Below are 22,923 nucleotides of genomic sequence, written 5' to 3' on the forward strand. Positions count from 1 at the left end.
ATATGAGCTTTTGGCCCTTAGACCCTTAGATTTTAGCGTTAGATGCGTAGGTTTGTTTGGAAATAAAACAGCACAATAGGAAAGATTATTTTATGGGCTCACATCTCTACTGAACAATGAAGAAATATTTTTAGATGAAGTAATTCACTCAGATATTTACCTGGAGCCCTTTTTAATATCAATATTATGTTAAATGCTAGAAATAAAAAGATGAAAAAGGTCTTGGTCTTTGAAGAGCTGGCCTTCAAAGAGCTGACTCCCCTAGAGAAAGAATCATATATGCATATATATGGACAGGTTCAAATATCAATATTACAGACTCTAAGTACAGTTAAATACTGGATAAACTAAGAAAAGATCCAAATGGACCAGAAAGATAAGGGATCAGGCACTGTGTTGCATGTGAATGACTAGTTAGATCCCTAATACCAGGTATAGTCCGATCACCACCATAGATCATTCCTAAGCACAGAGCTGGGATAAGTCCTTGAGCACCTCTGGGTGCTCCACCTTCTGCTGTTTCCTAGTGATTTCTTCCTCATCTTGGAGCTCCTTGATGTTTTGCTCAGCTGCTTTTGTTATGCTATTCAGGGCTTCTATTCAAATTTTTTTTTGCTTTTTTTTTTGGGGGGGTGTCACACATGGCAATGCTCATGGGTTACTCCTGGCTCTGCATTCAGGAATTACTCTGGGCCATGCTCAGGGGACCATATGGGATGCCGGGGATCGAACCCAGGTAGGTCATATGCAAAGAAAACACCCTCCCCACTGTACTATGGCTCCAGGCTCCTCTATTGAGGTTTTTTTTTTTAATCACCTACCATGTGATTTATTTCTGTAATTTCTGATTGTAGTAGTTTTTCCATCAGAAAAACTACTTTCATTTTTGTAGTTTGACTCAAACTTTCTTGTGCTTTGCTGACTACCTGTGCTATCATTTCTTTAAGCTCAGTTATCATCATCTTCATGTCACTAAAGACATTTTCTGAAGATTTACTGATCTGGTTGGTGGTGTTTATGTCTTCAGTGATAATTGTTTCCATTCATTGAGATTGGTGAGCTTCTGCATGTTTTCCCCATTGGGTTTCTAGTGTCCTTGCTGTGTTGGCAGGTGAATCTTTGTAATTGCTCCTTCTGGAAGATGTTGAGGGATTAGGCTAAAGGTTTCTCTCTTTATACTCTTCCCATACTTACAGAATGACAGAAGGAATGTGAGCAGTGTGAAATTTGTTGAGTAGATCTATTGTGTGGCTACGTAGCCTAGGAGCTGTGCTGTGGGTCTTTAATATGGAACAGTCAAGTGTGGAGATTGCTAGAACTCACCTATAGGGAGGGGCTCTGCCTTTCCTTCAGGAATAGGCCAGTGATGTCAGCTGGAGGCAAGACTATACTTGGCATGGTGGAGCAGCAAAAAGAAGGTCCTACGTGACTCCTTTTTAAATCTCCAAATGCTTAGCATTACATTTTTTCAAATGCTCAAATGTCTGTGTTTTAAGTAGGAAAAGAAATCTGCAGTTGCCTTGTATGTTTCTATTTTACTGGTATAGCACACTGGTTTAGGGAATACTTAAGTTGATCTTTATTTTCTGCGATAACTTTGAAAAAATCAGCATTTTGATATCCTTCTTATTTCTGCTTTTTGATAATTTTCATGCCATATATGATGAAGCTGAGTCCAGTGGAGAATTGAAGGATGTCTGCTCCACACAATGACTATAGCTGACAGACAGCAACTCCCTGACAGGAATGTCACTTCATGTGGAACTTCAGATTTACAGAGGATTCACTTTTTAAAAATTGGACAAATCTGTAGGTAAGATTGGATATATATTTTATTTGACTTTCTTAATTGCTTCAAGCTGGAATTTTTTGTTCTTTTCAGAGGGCCAATGATGTTAGTAATCATTTGGACAGTTAGAGTTCCCTGGGATGCCTAAATTAACCAAGCTACTAACTGTAGGGGAGTTATTTCTACCAGAATAACATGGCAGTCATGAGGCAAACCATAAAGTAAAATAAGTCTATTTAATTTACTTTGCTTTGGAGGCTGTACCCCATGGTTCTTGGAGCGGGGGGTAACTCCTGGCTTGGTGTTTGTGGGGAGGGGTAAGTCACTCCTAGTGGTACTCAGCAGACTTTGCAGTCCCAGGGGACCTTGTAAGGCTGGGAATTTTTTTTTTTTGGCTTTTTTTGGGTCACACCCGGCAATGCACAGGGGTCATTCTTGGCTCTGCACTCAGGAATTACCCCTGAGGTACTCAGGGGACCATATGGGATGCTGGGAACTCCCAGCATGACCACCAGCTGGGAGCTCTTTGGCACTATTGCAGCAACATGAGAAGATGCCGTCGTTGACAACATTGATGAGGAATATGATCGACTGGTTCAGCACCTCCTTGACTGCTCGAAGAATGCCGAGAGTGGGAAAGCCACAAACAGACGCCTGTCTTCGGAAACTCTCGAGCTCATTCGCCAACGTTATTTGGCACGAGCCTCAGGCAACCAGAAGCTAACATCCGAGCTCGAAAAGCTGTGCAGAGAAGTGATAAAGGAAGACCTCAAAGAGAGAAGAGCAGGGGCCGGAACGATAGCACAGCAAGTAGGGCGTTTGCCTTGCATGCAGCCGACCCGGGTTCGATCCCCAGCATCCCATATGGTCCCCCAAGCACCGCCAGGAGTAATTCCTGAGTGCAAAGCCAGGAGTAACCCCTGAGCATCGCTGGGTGTGACCCAAAAAGCAAAAAAAAAAAAAAAAACAAAGAGAGAAGAGCAGCAGTGTTGGCCGATGTGGCAGAAGCTGGGAAAAGTATTCGCAATGCTCGCCTGTCCTTCACCAACTACAAGACCAAGATGACTGCCCTCGATATCCTGATGGATCTATCACATCTTCCAGAAGGGCAATGGAGAGGATTATTCATGACTTCTACTCGGATCTCTTTGACAGCCACATCTACCTGCCCACATACCAAATTCCGCAGGATGGATATGTCATTCCCAACGTCCTCCCTTTTGAAATTCAACACGCCATTTCGTTTGTAAAAGACTCGTACAGCACCCGGTCCAGACAAGGTCAGACCTGAACACCTGACAAATCTGCCACCAGTACTCGTCAATAACTGGCTCAGCTCTTCACACGCTACCTGTCTGAATGCAAGGTTCCATCCCAAAGGAAAACCAATAGGACCGTCCTGTTGTACAAGAAGGGAGACATCCTTGACATCGGCAACTATCACCCAATCTGTCTCTTGTCTATCGTCTACAAATCATTCACTCGGGTCATCCTGAATAGAGTAGGCAGAACACTAGACAAAGGACAACCATGCAAGTAAGGTGGGTCCAAAAAGGATTCAGCACAATCTACCATATCCACAGTGACCAACCTCATTGAAGTTTCATGAGAGTTCAAGATGCCGCTCTGTCTAACGTTCATTGATTTAAAGAAGGCCTTCGATTCTATGGAGACTAAAGTGGTCATTGAAGCCCTAGACAAATAGGGCACTCAAACTCAGTACATCAAGATCCTCTGTGAGCTGAATCACAGATTCACCACCAGGATCTCACCATTCTACAAGGAAGTGATCATTGACATAAAAGAGAAGGGTTCGGCAGGGTGATACCATTTCACCGAAAATCTTCAGTGCCACCCTCGAAAACATCATGTGACAACTGGAATGGGAAGGAATGGGAGTGAAGATAGACGGTCAGCAGCTACACCACCTTAGCTTCACTGATGACATTGTTTTCATAACACCAAACATTAGCCAAGCGGCACAAATGCTGGCCGACTTCGATTGTGAGTGTAGAAAGCTTGGACTGCAACTGAATCTCAGCAAAACAATGTTCATGAAAAATGAACTAGTCCCTGATGTTCCATTTTCTCTCAATGGAATGAACATCTCTGAATGCAGCAGCTATGTGTACCTGGGTCAAGAACTCAACATGAGGAACGACTTGGTGTCAGAACTGCGCAGGAGGAAGAGAGCAGTGTGGAATGCCTTCAAGAGCGTTGAAGAAGTGGTTAAGAGAACAAAGAACTCCGGCTCCGGGCACATCTTTTCAACTCCACCGTTCTTCCTGCACTAACATATACCTCAGAGACTGGGGCCCTAAGCAAATAGGATGAGAACGCTATTCAGGTATCCCAAAGAGGAATCGAAAGAGCTATGCTTGGAGCATCATGTTTCACTCAGGTGAGAGAAGGAATCTAGAGTTCCGACTTCTGTCAACGGTCAAGAATCAGGGACGCTGTCTCATTTGCCAAGGTGTCAAAAGTCAAATAGGCCGAACATGTAATGTGATTCAGAGAGGACCGTTGGACTAGAGCTGTTACTGACTGGATTCCACGGGACGTCAAAAGACTGCGTGGCTGCCCACCAACCGAGATGGTCAGCCTTCTTCGTCAAAACCCTGAATGAACGGTTTGAGGCTATCCTTCTTCCTGGAGTGAGCAGATATCATTGGGATACACTAGCATGCAACAGGGACGAATGGAGATGTTACTGGCGCCCACTCGGGCAAATTGAAGATCAATGGGATGACAAGTGATACAAATGATGTTTTAAGGGTATATTGTCACCACCACACCCACCACTTAGGATGACAAGTCTTAATAAGTTTCTAGGCTAGGATGTGGTTCAAAGGCCTGAAGAACATGTTTTGCATCAGGCAATGGGTGGTTCCATCCCTAGCACTACATCATCCCCCAGGCACTGTTGGGTGCAACCCTCTAGTACTTTGTCAGGAATAGCCCTTAAACACTGCTGGGTATAAACAAAAATCATCCCCTCACAAATTTTTCCCATGGTGGTTAGTACCCCCAGACAACCTTCATCCCCACATTGACTCTCCTTCCTGAATTCTTCCCTTCTTGGGGCTGGAGCGATAGTACAGCAGGTAAGGGCCTTTGCCGACCCATGTTTGATTCCCAGCATCCCATATGATCCCCTGAGCACCACCAGGAGTAATTCCAGAGTGCAAAGCTAGGAGTAACCCCTGTGCATCTCTGGGTATGACCCAAAAGCAAAATAAATAAGTAAATAAATAAAATTCTTCCCAGGGCTGGAGCGATAGCACAGCGGGTAGGGCATTTGCCTTCCATGCAGCTGACCCGGGTTCGATTCCCAGCATCCTGTATGGTCCCCTGAATTACTCAGGAGTAATTCCTGAGTGTAGAGCCAGAGTAACCCCTGTGCATCGCCGGGTGTGACCCAAAAAGAAAAATTTAATTAATTAATTATTTTTTTAAAATTCTTCCCTTCTGTTATACTCTGGTTACATGACTTTAGTTCATAAGTATATATTCATAGACATATGTTGATGTCCTCTCTGGTCTGGCTCCATAGTAGACAGTGGTGATAGTGAACAGTTAGGGTTCCTCCCTTTCTTCAAGGAAGCTGGTAGTCTTGACCATCTCATCACTTGGTGGAACTAGGATCAGTTCTGCCTCTGTGGCTTCTTTTCCTCACTCTGCTGTATCTCACTCCTCTTGCTATTCCCCACTAACCTTGTTCAGTTTCAGGTCTTCCTTGCCTTCCTCCAGGCTCTTACAGCAGCCTTTCTCATCCTCTAGTTCCTCCAATGCATTCAGCATGTCATAGTCAGTTTGCTGGCCCTGAAGCACAGCTCCACTGTGTCTACTTATTCTCATTGCCTAGAGTAGTTGGTTCAGAAGGGTGCTCTGAGATCATGAGGGGCCTTGAAATCCTTTCAGGATATCTGTAATGTTAAAATAATTTCTTTTTTTTTTTTTTTTGGTTTTGTTGTTGTTTGAGGCTTTTTGTTTGGTTGGTTTTTTTGTTTGTTTTGGTACTCAGGGTTACTCCTGACTCTGCACTCAGGAATTATTCCTGGCAGTTTTCAGGGGACCTATGAAATGCCAGGGATCAAACCTGGGCCCCCTCTCTGCAAGACAAGCCCCCTACCTCTGTTTTATATAGCTCTGGCCCCTAAAATAAAATTTCATTAATAGTACAAAGGGCTGGAATGATAGCACAGTGGGTAGGGCATTTGCCTTACATGCGGCCGACCCGGGTTTGATTCCTCCACCCTTCTCAGAGACCCCGACAAACTACCGAGAGTATCCCCACACACACAGCAGAGCCTGGGAAGATACCCATGGCATACTTGATATGCCAAAAACAGTAACAAGTCTCACAATGGAGATGTTACTGGTGCCCACTCGAGCACATGATGAATGGGACAACAGTGCTACCGTGGTACAGTACTAAGATGTTATTTTTGTTTCACAGTAACAGTAGATAGAACTGCTTGTGTCTTAGCATAGATCAAGGCAGTAATACTCAAATGTAGTAGCTGTCATTTTATTCTTCACTGCAATAATACTACTTTATTGTTTTATTTTAGTTTTTGGCTTATTCCTGGCTCTTTGCTCAGGGATAACTCCTGCTGGGCTAGGGAAACCATAGCTAGTTCAGCTTGAGACAAGAAAAAATACTTATAAGATTATTTGAATTGAAACCTGAGCTAGCAACTATTTTCATTTTTACTTAAAAGAATGACGGGTTTTTGGGGGTTGGAGCAATAGCACAGAGGGTAGGGCATTTGCTTTGCACACAGCCGATCCGGGTTTGATTCCTCCGTCCCTCTCGGAGAGCCGAGCAAGCTACCTGTAGTATCCCACCTGCACGGTAAAGCCTGGCAAGCTACCAAGCATACTTGATATGTCAGAAACAGTAACAACAAGTCTCACAATGGAGACGTTACTGGTGCCCGCTTGAGCAAATCGATGAACAACGGGATGACAGTGGCAGTGCTACAGTGCTTCTTGAAAGAGTGACTGGCTTTTGGGGGCTGGAGCGGTAACACAGCAGGTAGGGCATTTGCCTTGCATGTGGCCAACCTGGGTTCGATTCCAGGCATCTTATGCGGTCCCCTGAGTACCGCCAGGAGTAATTCCTGAGTGCATGAGCCAGGAGTAACCCCTGTGCATCGCCAGGTGTGACCCAAAAAAAGAAAAAAAAAATGACTGGCTTTAGTTAGTAAGGTTGGAAAATACATGGGGACCAGATGTTGGAAGGCCTTTTAGGCCACATTAGTAAGCTTAGTTGATTTGACTTCACCCTGCCTTTCTTGTCTTTTTACACTTCACTGCTTCTATTGATCCAGCCCTTTACTACTATTTGTGCTCTCTCTCTCTCTCTCTCTCTCTCTCTCTCTCTCTTCTGTCTGTCTATCTGTCTGTCTCTCACTCCCACCCCAGCCATGTGCCTTGGTTTTGTTTTGTTTTTTTTCCTCCTGTATCTCTGGCCCCAGTCCTTGCTTGCTTTTTGTTGTTTTGTTTTGGGCGCACATCTTAGGGCTTACTCCTGGCTCTGTGCTTAGAGGTCACAACTGGCAGTACTCAGGGGATCATAATTGGTACACATCAAATGAGGGATGGTTGTATACAAGGCAGACACCTTCCCCCTCATACTGTCTCTCCATCCTCTGCTTGGTATTTCTTTTTTGTTTGTTTGGTTTTTTGGTTTTTGGGTCACACCCAGAAATGCACAGGGTTTACTCCTGGCTCTGCACTCAGGAATTACTCCTGGTGGTGACCATATGAAATGCTGGGAATCAAACCCGAGTAGGCCACATGCAAGGCAAACGCACTACCTGCTGTGCTATTGCTCTAGCCCCTCTGCTTGGTATTTCTTATATGCATACTTTCTTTCCTCTTCCTCTTACATCTTTCTTGTGCTATTTCTTCTATCAGGAAAATGCAATGTCAACGCTAAAGACTGCTTGTAATCCTAATATCAAAACAGACAGGCAAGTGGGCCTGAATCTTTAATCACTGGGACCTTTGTATTTTTTATTTTTTCTTTTTTTCTTTTTGGGTCATACCCGGCGATGCACAGGGGTCACTCCTGGCTCTGCCCTCAGGAATTACTCCTGGTGGTGCTCAGGGGACCATATGGGATGCTGGGAATCGAACCCCGGTCAGCCGCGTGCAAGGCAAACGTACTACCCGCTGTGCTATCTGTCCAGCCCCAACCACTGGGACCTTTGACCCAGCCTTTTTGAGGTCTGTTATGAATCGCCACACTATTTGTACCTTGGAGGACCTCAGACTGTCTGCTTTCACTGCAATTGAGTGAGCCAATGTGGTCTGCAGAATGCTGTGCAGTCTACTACACAAAAACTTTGGAAAAAATCTGTGAAATGCTTTAGTCCCTTTGAATCACAGACACATTGTCCTTTGGTTGAATTGATTTCACAAGTGATGCCCTTCATTTATCAGGCATTAAATTCATCTGGCTTCTATTTTAATGTACTCTTTCCTTGACTTTGTAATATAGTAATGAAACCAAATCAGCAACCAGATCAGCCAACTAATAGGCAAAGCAAAAGTAGAACATAGCCAGGTACTTAGTAACAGAAACACCAAGAAATAATGTGTTTGAATTGATCTGAAATTCATCCTATGTAACAGGCCAAAACCCAAAATACAAAGCTTTCTTGGTCCAAGGAACTTTTTGATAAATTAGATTCTAAATTATTGTAAGAATGATAATGTGATAATAATGCCCATATGCTTATGTAAGCTTGAACAGTGCTGCCAAATAAATTTGACATCTCAGCTCATAGAGGAAATGACATCATTCAATGATCTGATGAAACAGTCAACTTCCCATTCATATCTCTGTGCTAACATTTCTGCATAAAAATATTCTTGTTGGTACCAGGCTAATTCTGACCAGTTACCCCTTCTACCTTTCAGCATTAGTATTTAAATAGAGCGCAATAGTTATAAATTTATGAGAGATAGTACAGTGAGTAAAGCACTTGCCTTGCCTATAGCCGACCTGGGTTCAATCCTCGGTATCTCATATGGTCCCCTGAGCACTGCAAGGAATGATTCCTAAATGCAGACCCAAAAGTAACCCCTGAGCACTGCCAGGAGTGATTCCTGAATGCAGATCCAAAAGTAACCCCCAAGCACTGCCAGGTAATGCTCCAAAAGCAAAAACATACCAAAATATTAATATGTCTATAGATTTTATGAGAAATGACACATGTATTTTAGAATATGGGCCTTGTTGTTGGGAAAGACATGAGTGTGACTTAGTGGTAGACCATCTACCTGCCTTGCATGCAGCTGATCCCTGTTTGATTCCTGGCACCACATTTGACCACAGGCGTGGTTCAGAAGTAGCTCCTGAGGGCTGGAGAGATAGCACAGCAGGTAGGGCGTTTGCCTTGCAAGTGGCCGACCCGGGTTCGATTCCCAGCATCCCATATGGTCCCCTGAGCACCGCCAGGAGTAATTCCTGAGTGCAAAGCCAGGAGTAGCCCCTGAGCATTGCCAGGTGTGACCCAAAAAGCAAAAAAAAAAAAAAAAAGAAGAAGAAGAAGTAGCTCCTGAATACTGTAGAACTCCTAGTAGTTGTTGTATGTACTGTAAGTACTATTGCCATACTTCAAAGAGATAAATGTGGGGCCGAAGAAATAGTACAGCAGGCAGAACACTTGCCTGGCATGCAGCTGACCCTGTTTGATCCCTGGCACCCCATGTGGTCCCCCAGCCCACCAGGAATGATTCCTATGTACAGAGCCAGAAGTCAACCCTGAGCACTGTGGGGTGTGACCCTCCCCCCAAAAAAAGCCCAAAGAGGTAAATGTCCTGGCATCAGTTTCCTCACTGGTGGGGGGAGGGGACACACGGGTGGTGGTGGTGTTACGCACCTAGCAGTGTGTACCCCAACCCCACAACCCTCCAAAAAAGAAGGTGAGCCTTGGCATCACCATGTGGGGAGAAGAGTTAATCACTGCCTGTATTTCAGAATATCTATTGCTGTTCTGCTCTACCAGATGAGACTCTGGGTCCTCTCTCTCTGCTGAGTTCCCTGGAGCCCTCTCCCCATGCAGGAACCAGGTTAGTTCTTTAATACATATCTTCACTCTTCCTATACTACCAGTATAATCAGTACTTGTTTTGTTTACTAAGAAGGGTGCTGAGGTGATACTACGGTGAGCAGAACACTTGTCTTGTACATGACTGACCCAGGTTCGATCCCTAGCATCCCATATGTCCCCAAAGACCATCAAGAGTGATTCCTGAGCACAGAGCCAGGAATAACCCCTGAAAACCAGGGGGTATGACCCCAAAACAAACTGACAAAAATAGCAAAATTAAAAGAAAGAACATGCATACCCAGTGTCTGTTTTGGATTTGGAGGAGTCTATACCCAGCAGTGCTCAGCAGCTGTTCTCTGCAGTCCTCAGAGGACCATGAAGTACCAAAGATTTAATATGGATCTCCTGCATGCAAAGCATCTATCCAGCCCACCCACTTTCAACAAGTCTCACAATGGAGACATTACTGGTGCCCGCTCGAGCAAATCGATGAACAGCAGGACGACAGTGCTATGACAGTGCAGTGCTATTTATTTATTTAGTTTTTGAGCCTTACCTAGCAGTATTCAGGACTAATTCATGGCTCTGCACTCAAGGATCACTCCTGGTGGGCCTTGTGGAACTATACAAGATGCCAGGGATTGAACCCAGGTCAGCTACGTGCAAGGCAAGTGCCTATCCACTGTACTTTTGACCTAGCCCTGCCCCTCTTATTTTAATAGAGAAAATAAGAAAAACACTTCCCTAGGAGTGGAAGCATTTATTATTATTGATGATCTGCCCCTGCTTACTCTTTCTTTTGATTTGTCATTATTTCACACATAATCTATGTTCTCTCCAGCCTGAACAACTTACAGTAACCAGCCATACTGTCTCTCTGGGTCTTTCTTAGCACATGCCTTTCTTGTGTTTTTTACCCAGCCTCCACCCCTGATTCCACTCATCCTTTGGAGGTCAGCTTAGTTCTTACTTCTTCTAGTTACCATATCCTCTTCTGCTCCACTGCACCAGGTACTTAATTCCTGCCACTGCATTACAATTGCAAATGGTAGTGGATTTAAATTCCATAAGGACTAGGACACAAGGGCCATATCCAGTGGTGCTTGGGGTGGCGGAAGGATGTTGTACTGGGAATCAAACTCTGAGCCTCATACATGCCAGGCATATGCTTCAGCTCTTTAATCCATATCCCCAGCCCCCATCAGGCATTTTTTTTTTCTTTTTGGGTCACACCTGGCGATGCACAGGGGTTACTCCTGGCTCTGCACTCAGGAATTACCCCTGGCCATGCTCAGGGGACCATATGGGATGCTGGGATTTGAACCCGGGTCGGCCGCGTGCAAGGCAAACGCCCTACCCGCTGTGCTATCTCTCCAGTCGTTCCAGCCTCTTGATTTTTTTTTAGACTATATGTTTAGATTCTAAATTTCAGTGTGAGTTGTAGATTTTAGGGTTTTTTTTTTATTATTAAAAACTTGAGGGAGCTGGAGCAATAGTACAGTGGGTAAGGCGTTTGCCTTGCACGCAGCTGACACGGGTTCGATTCCCAGCATCCCATATGGTCCCCTGAGCACCGCCAGGGGTAATTCCTGAGTGCAGAGCCAGGAGTAACCCCTGTGCTTAGCCAGGTGTGACCCAAAAAGCAAAAAAAAAAAACAAAACAAAACTTGACCTGGGTTCATCCCCAGCATCCCATATAATCTCCCAAGCCTGCCAGGAGTGATCCTGAGTTCAGAGTCAGGAGTAAGCCCTGAACCCTGCTGGGTATGGCTCCAGAACAAAAGATACAGGAAAAATGCATTGCGTCTCACACTGAGTACGCATATCATATTATATCATTTTCTTTTCAGAGCATACTTTCTGTGGTTTCTGATATACCTGACACAATACCACAGCTTACAGGAGATGCAGAGATGGACAGGGCAACAGTTCCAGCCTTTAGGAACATTGAGGAGAGCTAACTAACTTAGGCCAAATAAAATCAGTGCTTTAGGAGAGCTTCTAGCAAGATATTTGGGAGCAGAAAATTGAGTAGAACTAGTTTGGTGCATTAATGCCGTCTATTTGCATATCATCTAACTGATTTCTAATTATGTACTGTGTGTACCTTTCCAAAATATGTACATTGACTCATCTGCAGTTGGTTGTCAGGGAGCTTCAAAAAAGAGAGGGACTTTTGGGGCAAGAGAGATAAGTACAGCAGGCAGGATGCTTACCTTGCTTCCAGCAGATCCTGGCTCTATACCTGAAATCCCACATGGTCCCTCGAGCACCGCCATGAGTAATTCCTGAGTTCAGATCCAGGAGTAACCCCTGAATACTACCAGGTGTGCCCTCCCCTGCAAAAAACAAAAATAACCAAAAAATAAAGATGAAGAAGGGAGGAACTTTTGAAAATCTGGGTTTCAATAACTGAGAGGAATTCTTTTTTAAGTAGAGAAGTGGGCCAAGAACCAGTTTGATTAGGAGCCCTTCATCCTGTGGAAACATTTATCAAATGATCGCACACACGATAAATTAAAGTCCTACCAAAACTGCTAATGGATCATCCATGATAAAATACTATATAGCCAGGCTCCTGATGGGAAATTATCAAGCCTCTCCTCTATCCCAGAGTAAAAAGGGACGTTAAGCATGTTTATTTTACTTCACGGTCTTCCTACATTATTTTTTCTTCCTAGTTTCAAAAGCAACTCTCCTTCAACAAGTTGTTTTCAAAGAAAATCTTGACCATTTGTCCCTTCTGGCAATATCCTCTTCCACTGAAAACCATGCAGAATAGACCAGGTATTCATCTTTTGTGTGCAAAGCTATAAAATCTAATATAGAGTGTGTGGCACTGCTCAGAGGTTGGCTTGTTCCACAAGAGGCTCCCTCAGCTCTGCTGTGGTAAAAACCAAGTATAAATTGCTGCTAACAAGGTTTTCTAGCTAGAGCTATAAGTATGTCTGAGCATCCCCTGTGAACTAGAATGCTGCCAGCTCTCTGCTGCTTCTCCACATGGCCTGTCTGTTGGGTGTTGTACTTGTCCTTAGAACCTCCATCAGCACGGGAAAGGAGGAAGAGAAGGGAATTCAGAGTCTGTGCACTAACTTGCAATTCTGGTGAGGAAGTAGATGGGGATAAGGGCTGACCTGGGACTGCTTGGCAGTCAGGGCAGGAGGACATTCCTCCTCAGCAGCACCCTCCTGAGCCTGCTGTCCCAGGGGCCAGTGCCCCCCACCTGGGCTCCTGAAGATGAACGAGTGACCTTATGTTTTGGATCTGTAGAATTCCTCACCATATTTGGGTAGATTTTTTTCCTTTTGCCCTGTGGTGGGTCATTGGGTGCTGATATTTAAGATTTATTTCTTTGAATTCTTTGCATGTTGCAGCCCCCAGACACAAACTTGTGCTTGAAACTGTTGACTTGAGTGATATTTTGAGGTACTCTGTGGATTTTTTTTAATCTGTATTTTTACCTGTTCTCTGAAGTATGATTGAAATCTGCTGTCATTGTATCCCCAAAATGAAAGGAAGACAATAGCTAAATAGAGCTGTCAGGCACGTGGCTACCTAACCATGCTTTCAGTACTGTGTTGTGGAAAGGACTGTTCTCTGTACTTTCTCCTAATGGCAATCATGTACTTCCTTCTGAGAACAGTGTATAGACATGCACCAGCCCTAATCAATCTTCCTGAGCAGACTTTCCATTTCTCTGATCGTGTTCAGCCAGGGTCCTCTGAGAAGAGAGTGGGCCTTTCCCCTCAACAGGCAAATAGCCAGCTTCCATTTCAAAATCTCTCAGAAAAAAAAAATTTCCAACAATCCAGAGCCTGTGTTTATTGACGGTTGGTCTAAAAGTCTCTCACATCATATGCCCCATCTGCACTCGAGTGCCTCTATTTTAGAAGGATGTAAAGGTTTAATCACCCTGGTGGGGATTTAGACCTAGAGACTTCAGAGAAATCTTATTATTTCTAACTGCAGGCAAAGAGTATTAAGGCTCCACTCTGGATCAGGGGCATGACATGTTCTATAAGTAATTTATCTTTAACAGGGAAAGCCCTTAGTAGAGTGTCTTAGAAACAGTACTATTATTGAGTACAGATTCATTTTTTCTCCTTTTCTCTCTCCCTTCTCACTCTCTTGCTTGCTCTTTCTATCCCTACCCTTTCCTGCCTGCCTGGTCTGTCCAATATCTGAATGCCTGTCTTACCTCTCCTCCCTTTAACACAGGGAGGGAGCAAGGTGCTTGCCAGTGAGAGAAAATAATATTTTCCCAGTCAATGGCCTTATCCAACTTCTGCTGTAGACATTTTCTGAATGGGCCCTGCCTGTTCCCTCTCAAATATGGAGCTGAGAAGGGGAGATATGCTCCAGGCTCCTCAGATCTGTGCTCTTGCATAGTAAGTAATTTCGGGACATTTTCACACCCATTCCTTGCTATCTTACACCTTCACAGAGATAATCTGTACTGTATTTCTAAATTGGTGTATAATCATGGGGTTGTTGCTAAGCATGTGGTCTTATTTTCTTGGACTCCATTCTGTCCCTATACCCCTTTTTCTTAGCTTCTTAGGTCCTGCCTTTCTGGTATGGGGGCTGTAGGATGTCACAGGTAGGATTCTGTCTGTGACTTTATGGTCATTTTAGGGACTATTGTGGCAGATCTAAATCCATGTGCAAATGAGCTCAGTTAAAGCATGCTCTGCTATCTCCTTTTAATCTAGCCTGTCTATCTGACATCCTTTCTACAGTTAATGATCTCCTATAATGGTTTCGCCTTTAGTTTTGCCTTCTGGGTTAAAGCAAGCCAATAGTCCTCGAATATTTAAAAACCATCATTGTAAAACTCCTAGTTCCTTCACTTCCTTTTCCCCCCTCCAGGTGAACTTACAGCTTAATCAGTACAGTTAATATTTCCCTTACAACTCCTTTTTTTCTCCCAGAAATGGGCAGCAGTGAGCCCCTTCCAATTGCAGCAAGTGACAAGAGGAGGAAGAAGAAGCGGAAATCCCGGGCTACTGACTCCTTTCCAGGAAAATTTGAAGGTGGGTTACACAGTTCTCTCAGATCTGGGTCTATGGCTCCCCAAGCAATGGAGGAGCATCCTAGTAGCCCGGGTCTAGATCACGAATGTATTATCCTAGAGCCAGCTTGTGATAATGTGTGAAGAGGTTAAGAAAGTTTACACAAAGAAGTGGTACAGAGAGCAGGAAGGGGAAGAGCTCTTGGATGACACAAGGGCCTCCTCTGATGGTTCAAGCTGGTGAGAGAGACCAGTCTATAAGAGTTAAACATGGGATGAGATTGCTTGATCTGTTGCAGCCCCTTTTCAACTCTGACATTTCATTTAGCTGTTCTGGAGAGACTGCAGCACCCATCTAAGAGAAAGAGGAAGAGAGAAAGCTTAGAGCCATGGTGTAAATTAAATGTGAGGTGATGGTAGCATGTGGGTGTTGCTCCTGGTGGTGCGCACGGGACTGTTGTGCTGGGGATCAGACCCAGACTTCCTCATACCAAGCATAAACCTTTGAGTTATTTCTCTGGCCCCAGTCTCTTTTTTTTTTCTTTTAATGGAAAAAAAGTCTAAAAGAAACTTCAGTCTTCTGTTAACAGAGAATTTGACTCTGAGAGTGCAGCTACTGCTGTTATATGAATTTCACTTCAATTTGAGCAGGAGACAGAGTCCTGGGTCATCAAACATTTGCAGGGGCACAAGGGCCATATCCAGTGGTGCTTGGAGTGGCGGAAGGATGTTGTACTGGGAATCAAACTCTGAGCCTCATACATGCCAGGCATATGCTTCAGCTCTTTAATCCATATCCCCAGCCCCCATCAAGCATTTTTATTCTTTTTTTTTTTTAATTTTTGGATCACACCCAGCAATACACAGGGGTTGTGCCTGGCTCAGCACTCATTACTGAATTACTCCTGGCGGTGCTCAGGGGACCACATGGGATGCTGGGACTCGAACCCAGGTCAGCCGTGTGCAAGGCAAATGCCCTACCCGCTGTGCTATAGCTCCAGCCCCTAGCCATCAGGCATTTTTAGCTTTATTTTAATGTGATGCACTGGACTAAGTGCTGGTCCTTTTATCACCAGGATTGTGCTGGGGGTAAGGTGGATGTTTGGACAGTTCTGAAAATAACTAAAAATATTGGTGGCTAGGGGCTAGAGTGATAGCACAGCAGGTAGGGTGTTTGCCTTGCACGCAGCCGACCCGGGTTCAAATCCCAGCATCCCATATGGTCCCCTGAGCACCGCCAGGGGTGATTCCTGAGTGCATGAGCCAGGAGTGACCCCTGTGCATTGCTGGGTGTTACCCAAAAAGAAAAAAATTTAAAAAATAAATATATATATATATATATATATATATATATATATATATAGGCGGCTACTCTTTAGAGTGACATGCCTCCTATATCTGTTTTATTTCTTTTAAGACATTAAATAACTTCTCATGGTTTCTTTTATAATACATTAATATGAATTATTTTGTTGAATGGTTCCAATACAAACGTTCTTGAGCTAGGAATATTGGACCTCCAACCATTGCCCTATTCTGGTATGTGTAAAAGGTTAACATCAAAGTTTCTGTTATGGGCTAGAGAGATAGTGCAATGGGTAAGGTGCTTGCTTTGCTGACAGCTAACCCAGATTCAATTTCCAGCACTTCATGTGGTCCCCCAAGTCCTGCCAGGAGGACTCAAAACTAGGAGTAAGTCCTGAGCACATTACGTATAGTCCAAAAACAAATGCACATACAAACACAAAAAGCCAAAATGTCCATTGTGAAAGAGGCATGCCATATCAGGGCCAGATCAATAGTAGAGTGGACACTTGCCTTGCACACTGCTGATCTTGCTTTAATCCTTGGTACCTCATATCATCCCCCAGTTCCCACTAGGAGTGATCCCTGAGTGCTAATATGGGAATTAACCCTGAACACCACCAAGTGTGCCCCAGCCCCCCCCCGAAAAAAACTTTAATACACAACAGTAGCACTGTAGCACTGTCACACTGTTGTCCCGTTGTTCATTGATTTGCTCGAGCAAGTACCAGTAACGTCTCCATTGTGAGACCTGTTATTACTGTTTTTGGCATATTGAATATGCCACAGGTAACTTGCCAGGCTCTGCCATGCGGGCGGGATACTCTCGGTAGCTAGTACAGTCTTTTTTTTTTTTGCTTTTTGAGTCACACCTGGAGATGTGCAGGAGTTACTGCTGGCTCTACGCTCAGGAATTACTCCTGGCAGTGCTCAGGGGACCATATTGGATGCCTGAGATAGAACCTGGGTGGGCCACGTGCAAGGCAAACTCCCTACCCACTGTACTATCACTCCAGCCCTCAGCAGTGCACTCTTATAAATAGCTGCAAGAACAAATGTATGAGACCAGGAAGGTACTTAGTATATAGTTTTATCTATCTTTAACCTAAATTGTAAAGGGAGTTGGAATGGACATAAGTTCCAAGATTTTATAGGCTGGAGAGGTAGCTCAAAGGGTTAGAGCAAATTCCGAATGCAGAAGGCCAGGGTGCAATTCCTAGCAGGGAATTACTATTGAGCATGACTCCCAAGCACATAAGTAAGGGTATTCCCCAAGCACCACCATTTGTGCCTCCAAAAACCAAAATAAAATAATAGTTTTTAAATGTCCCAAGATTTGAAAAATATTTTCCAATCAGTAGGCCTTGCTTTTTTGATGAATATGAGAATATCTCCTTGTTATTCAAGGATAATTGGTATAAAGGGTTTCTAATGACAAAAAATGATAAATCTTATGGTTAAAGCATATTTCTTCGTCTGTGGTTTAAATACTAAGTAACCTCAAAAGGAAAATGCTGAAGAACAGAGACCACAGGAGAAGGAGGTCAGCTTGGCTGAGGCCACAGTGGAGATGTGGCTTCCTTTGGAAGGGACTCAAAGAGCTTATGCTATTTGTTAGCTTGAGACAGTCACCTGAATGTTATTTCAACCCAGATCCATCACCCTATAAGAACCACTCTGACTCAGTACCTTAAAACCTCAAAGCATCCGTTTGCATCCTACTTCTACCTTCTGTTTCCTGTGACATCGGCAGATTTCTTGAAAACCTCCAGTCTGCCAAAGTAAAACGCTGTTCTGTTCTCCTTTGGAATATCACTTCCTTGGAAAGAATTTGGCGCATTAAGTTAATGAGTAAATGAATGAATGATTTCCATTTAAATTACATCATTTCTAGGAGGACCCTCAGATTCCCTGAACAGATTTAACTTGTTTTTACTGTGTTTTAGTTCTCTGTGGTAGTCCTTACCACTGCCTGTCTTATTCTGAGGTCATCTGTGTATATCTGTTGTTTTGTGGTTCTCAAAGGGTAGGGAGTATATTTTATTTCTCACTCTGTTCCTGTTATAATCTTATATTCTGTCTGACTCATGATAGGAGCTCAGGACATATGTGTCAAACTGAAACGCTTGCACTGACCTCATCTTAAAAACAAGGACCAAGATGCCTTCCATGTGGTCTGCTTACTGAGAACCTGATTCCTCCTGAGAGGGTCCGAAATGCTCATGGCCTTCCTTGTGACTGAGGCTCATTATGTGCCTGTTTGTCAGACCAGGGAAGCTGAATGACAGAAATTCTCAAGATCATTTTACTATTCCTCTCATTCATTTCACCTCTAGATACGTACAAGCTGACCTCTGAATTACTTGGAGAGGGAGCCTATGCCAAAGTTCAAGGTGCCGTGAGCCTGCAGAATGGCAAAGAGTATGCTGTCAAAGTGAGTGTCTCATTGGGGTGCCAGGCTTTTCTTTGAGAACTTGTCCTAAACAGACTAAGTTCTGCATTCCACCCTCTGAAGCAGGATTCACTAGATTCCAGCCTTTGTTTCTATGCTTACTTCCTGTGTATCTTAACCTCCCTGTCCTTCAGTTCTTCATCAGAAAAGTGGGTGTAATTATAGAATCTATATCTTATTGTTGTGAGGATGAGTATATTCATGTGTATAAAGTGCTTTGAGTAATGCCTGGTTCATAAGCTGCTTCTTAATTTGCTGACAAGAAGTTACCCTCTGAAGAGAGAGATAGCTAAATTTGGGATTAGAAGGCCTGCTTGAATCTGTTTTGATAAGCCACTATTCTTTGACTTTGGCCAAGTCACTAAACCTCTTTGATGCTCAGTTACCACATCTCTAAAATGAAGATAATAAGACCTGCCCTTCCTTTGTCATAGAGTTGTTATAAAGATGCAAATAGAATTGAATACATAGAAATAGAGATACTATAGATTACAAAAAGCTATTTAGTGATATATATATATATATATATATATACAAAATGATGTAAAGTATCATGATAATGGGAACTGAGCACTCAGCTTGGGGCCACAAAAGGTGGCTTCTAGGTGCCTGACCTTTGAGTGGCTCCTCTTTGCAAGTTTCATGTGGCAGAACTGATGGATCTAGAGGAGTAGCTGTCAGTGTGGGGCCTGGAAACACATTAGAAATACTAATTATCTGACCCTATCCAAGGCCAGAAATGGAGTAGAGCCCAGAAACATGAATTTCAAGAGATCTCCAGGTGATTTTGATACTAAAGGTTTTGAACCCTCGCTAGATAAACCTGGCCAATTTTAGCTCCTGAAAGAAATGTGTTCTCTTCAGGATTTAGGAGATACTACAGTGGGTAAGGCACTTGCATTTCACACAACCAACCCAGGATCTGGGTTCAATCCCCAGCACCACATATAGTTCCCTGAGTACCACCAGGAGTGATCCCTGAGTTCAGAGTCAGGAGTTGCCCCTGTGCAACACCAGGGGTGTTTACGTTTATAAACATAAATTTTTCAAAATAAATTAAAATAATAAATTTAAAAAGAAAAAGAAAAAAGAAATAATTCTCTTCCTTTAACTGGCTAGCCCAAGTCCCAAATATAAATTGATTTTATTTTGGGGGAGTAATGGGGACTTCCAAACAGTGCTCGGAGGTTTCTGCCCCACTGGTGATTTTGGTGGTTCAATGCTAGGGCCAGAGGATTCCATGTTGCTTAGACCCTGAGGTACCAGGGTTATCCAGGACACCCCAGCAGTGATAGAGGCCTCGAAGGCCACACTGGCAGTTCTCAGGGGACCATGTGGAATTGAACCTGGATCAGGCAGATGCCTGGTGTGCACCTCAACTACTGTACTATTTCACAGCCCCATAAATTTAGTGTCATGCACTTCCAGGGATCAAACCCAGTTCTCTTGAATGCAGAGCATGTGTTCCAGCCCTTTGATGCTGTCTCTTGGACCCCAGACCAATGTCTTTGTCAGATAACAAGAGGAAAGCATGGCCTTTTCTTCAGGCCCCTTGACATCTTTGGGCAAACACTGGACCGTGACTTGTCAGTTCTTTGATTTCAGTAGTTCTGCCCCTATCACTTCTGGTTTTTTTTTTTTTTTTTTTTGCTTTTTGGGTCACACCTGGCGATGCTCAGAGGTTACTCCTGGCTCTGCACTCAGGAATTACTCCTGGCAGTGCTCAGGGGACCATATGGGATGCTGGGATTTGAACCCCGGTCGGCCGCGTGCAAGGCAAACACCCTACCCGCTGTGCTATCTCTCCAGCCCCTCACTTCTGGTTTTTAACAGCTTCCTAGAGATGGCCTACTTCTAGTACGCCTCCCCAGTAATTGGTTTTATTAGAGCTAGCCTCTATCCATCCAATTAATGAATCCTAGAGTCTCAGGATTGGAATAGAATCCCATCTTGAATTTTCTCAGATTCTTTAGTGTCTGTTCAATTCTGCTCCCCATCTCTAGTAGCAAGTAGCAAAAGCCTGTTACAGCCTCAAAGAAATATGCCATTGATGACCATCTTTCCTCCCAGAAAGTTCTTCCTGACTAATCTGGAGGGTTGGTGGATGAATGAGCTGAAGAACTTCTGCACCTCTCTGACTCCTCTCAAAATGGGTCAATAGTGATTCACTAAGATATGGAAATTTTGAAAATTGTACTTGGTCATAGATATTTTTCTGTACCATATTATAAAATTTTGAGCAGTCTTGGAATGAAAAAGAGAATAGCATTATCTGTGCTTCTCCTCTGCCCTGTAAGGCAGTGTGAGGCAGTGCCCACTGGGACAATTAGACAGTGCCAAATCCATAGGAACTGCAATGACTTGGGATGTGGATGTGCCCTGGAGATGTTCAAAGTCACCCAGTTCCTGCTGCCTAAATTACCCGCTTGTCTGAGCTAACCTGTTCCAAGTCAGTACTTGCCAAGCATCTTCAGGTATTGAATGGAAGGCGATAGTCCACAGCCTCATAGGAAATACAAAGCCTCTAGTTTCTCTGTGAGAATCTATGTAAGATATAAGCACACACAAGACAGCAAGAGTTTTGGAAGCTGATCTTGAATTTTAGTACTATCACAAGTTGTGGGCAAAATGTTTTACAGTTCCTGTTCTACAGGATTATGTTTAGGGAGAATATGTACCTAAGTGACTTCAACAATGCCGGCCAAAGAATAAGTTCTCGGGGCTGGAGCGATAGCACAGTGGGTAGGGTGTTTGCCTTGCACGCGGCCGACCCGGGTTCGATTCCCAGCATCCCATATGGTCCCCTGAGCACGGCCAGTGGTAATTCCTGAGTGCAGAGCCAGGAGTGACCCCTGAGCATTGCTGGGTGTGACCCAAGAAGCAAAGAATAAGTTCTCGAAGGAACTGTAGAATGATATCTGAGAGTCCTCAGAGATTTCATTGTTCTTTGTCCTTTATCCTCCAGCACTAGAAGATCTGTCAGTCAACTTGTAAGAATTTCTTATAAGAATTCTCCACGCAGAGGGCTTCACCCAGCCCTGGTCCCAGGAAACTGAGAAAGCCCACTTATTGGGGACCCTGCTTTTTACTCAGGATCGCCATTTTGCTCCCAAGATCTGGGAATACCATCCCCACCCCGCCCATAACTCACCATAAACATAAAAAGACATCCTAACTGTAGGCACTAACCACAAAGCAACAAATAAGAAACAATTCAAAATTGCAAAGGACACAATGGTAAAGCAACTCAGAAACCCAACCGGCTTAGGAGTGAAGATTCTAGCCCAGAAGACGCAACTAGGAATCATGAGCTATATGACCTCTCTGATAAGGAATCTAGAGAGGAATTGTTGAGGATGCATAGGACCTCAAAGAAACTATGGAACACACTGCCAATAAAACACAAGAGGATATGAGAGCAGAAATGAGAAGAATAATGAGAAAACAGAAATGACAGTTCTGAAAAACTTGGTAGGTGAAAAGAATTTTCCATGCAGAGATGCCCTAGGGCAGGAGCTGAGTCTAACTCTTGGTGTTGCTGACTACTTCAGTCTTCACTGGGAAGCTGGGGGCAGCAACTCCACTTCTGCTTCTTCTGCTTCCATCTTTGGGTTACTGCATAGCTAGAGTAAAATGCCCAACTGGGCAGGAAACCCTTGAGGAAGGCACAGCAACTGTGTCACCAAGGACTGCCTTGTACTTGAAACTGGATTTGGGCTGAATTTGGCCAATGTTCTCCCCTTCTAGGGTTCTGCTAAGTAGTGTTTTGAGAATAGGTAGGTCGTGTTGAACAAATTTTTTTCTTTCCACAGATCATTGAAAAACAAGCGGGCCATAGTCGGAGCAGAGTATTTCGAGAGGTGGAGACACTTTACCAGTGTCAAGGAAATAAGTGAGCATATTGTTGGGTTACTTGGTGCTTCTCTGGGTGGTTGGGGGTAGGGTAGCGGAGGTGCTGCTTGCCTGCAGAAAAGGTTTTGGTTTTTGTTTTGTTTTGGAAGCCACACCAGGCCCCCCAATCTTTTTGACAGGGGCTTACTGCTGGCACTGCACTGAGGGATCACTCTTGGTGAGGCTCAGGGGACCATATGTGGTGCCAGGGATCAGGGATTGAACCAGATCGGCTTCACCCAGGTCAGCCTCATGCAAGACCAGCACCTGACTCACAGTACTGATGCTCTGGCCTCAAGAAAATCTGTTTATTGCAGTCTCCTGATCCCTGTAACTCACTCTCATTCCCCCATACGTATTTATGACCCCTTTCATCTTTCAACATTTGAAAAGAAAAGAAAGAGAA

At 44.0% G+C, this 22,923-nt stretch overlaps 1 protein-coding gene across 6 annotated transcripts in view; it reads left to right on the forward strand.

The window, feature by feature from the left end:
• The window catches only part of MKNK1 (MAPK interacting serine/threonine kinase 1), a 49,511-nt gene that overhangs the window by 7,454 nt on the left and 19,134 nt on the right, over nucleotides 1-22,923 (forward strand). For 3 of the 6 annotated variants that reach the window (XM_055137336.1, XM_055137342.1, XM_055137341.1), the window contains exons 2-6: nucleotides 1,670-1,813; nucleotides 9,786-9,877; nucleotides 14,790-14,891; nucleotides 18,511-18,608; nucleotides 22,439-22,518. In XM_055137336.1, the coding sequence (XP_054993311.1) occupies nucleotides 9,865-9,877; nucleotides 14,790-14,891; nucleotides 18,511-18,608; nucleotides 22,439-22,518 (293 nt within the window). In that variant the 5' untranslated portion in view covers nucleotides 1,670-1,813; nucleotides 9,786-9,864. The remainder of the gene's footprint in view (nucleotides 1-1,669; nucleotides 1,814-9,785; nucleotides 9,878-14,789; nucleotides 14,892-18,510; nucleotides 18,609-22,438; nucleotides 22,519-22,923) is intronic. The other 3 variants (XM_055137337.1, XM_055137339.1, XM_055137340.1) reach the window with 3 other exon arrangements.

The sequence above is a fragment of the Sorex araneus genome, chromosome 5 (assembly GCF_027595985.1).
Source record: "Sorex araneus isolate mSorAra2 chromosome 5, mSorAra2.pri, whole genome shotgun sequence".
Lineage (NCBI taxonomy): Eukaryota > Metazoa > Chordata > Mammalia > Eulipotyphla > Soricidae > Sorex > Sorex araneus.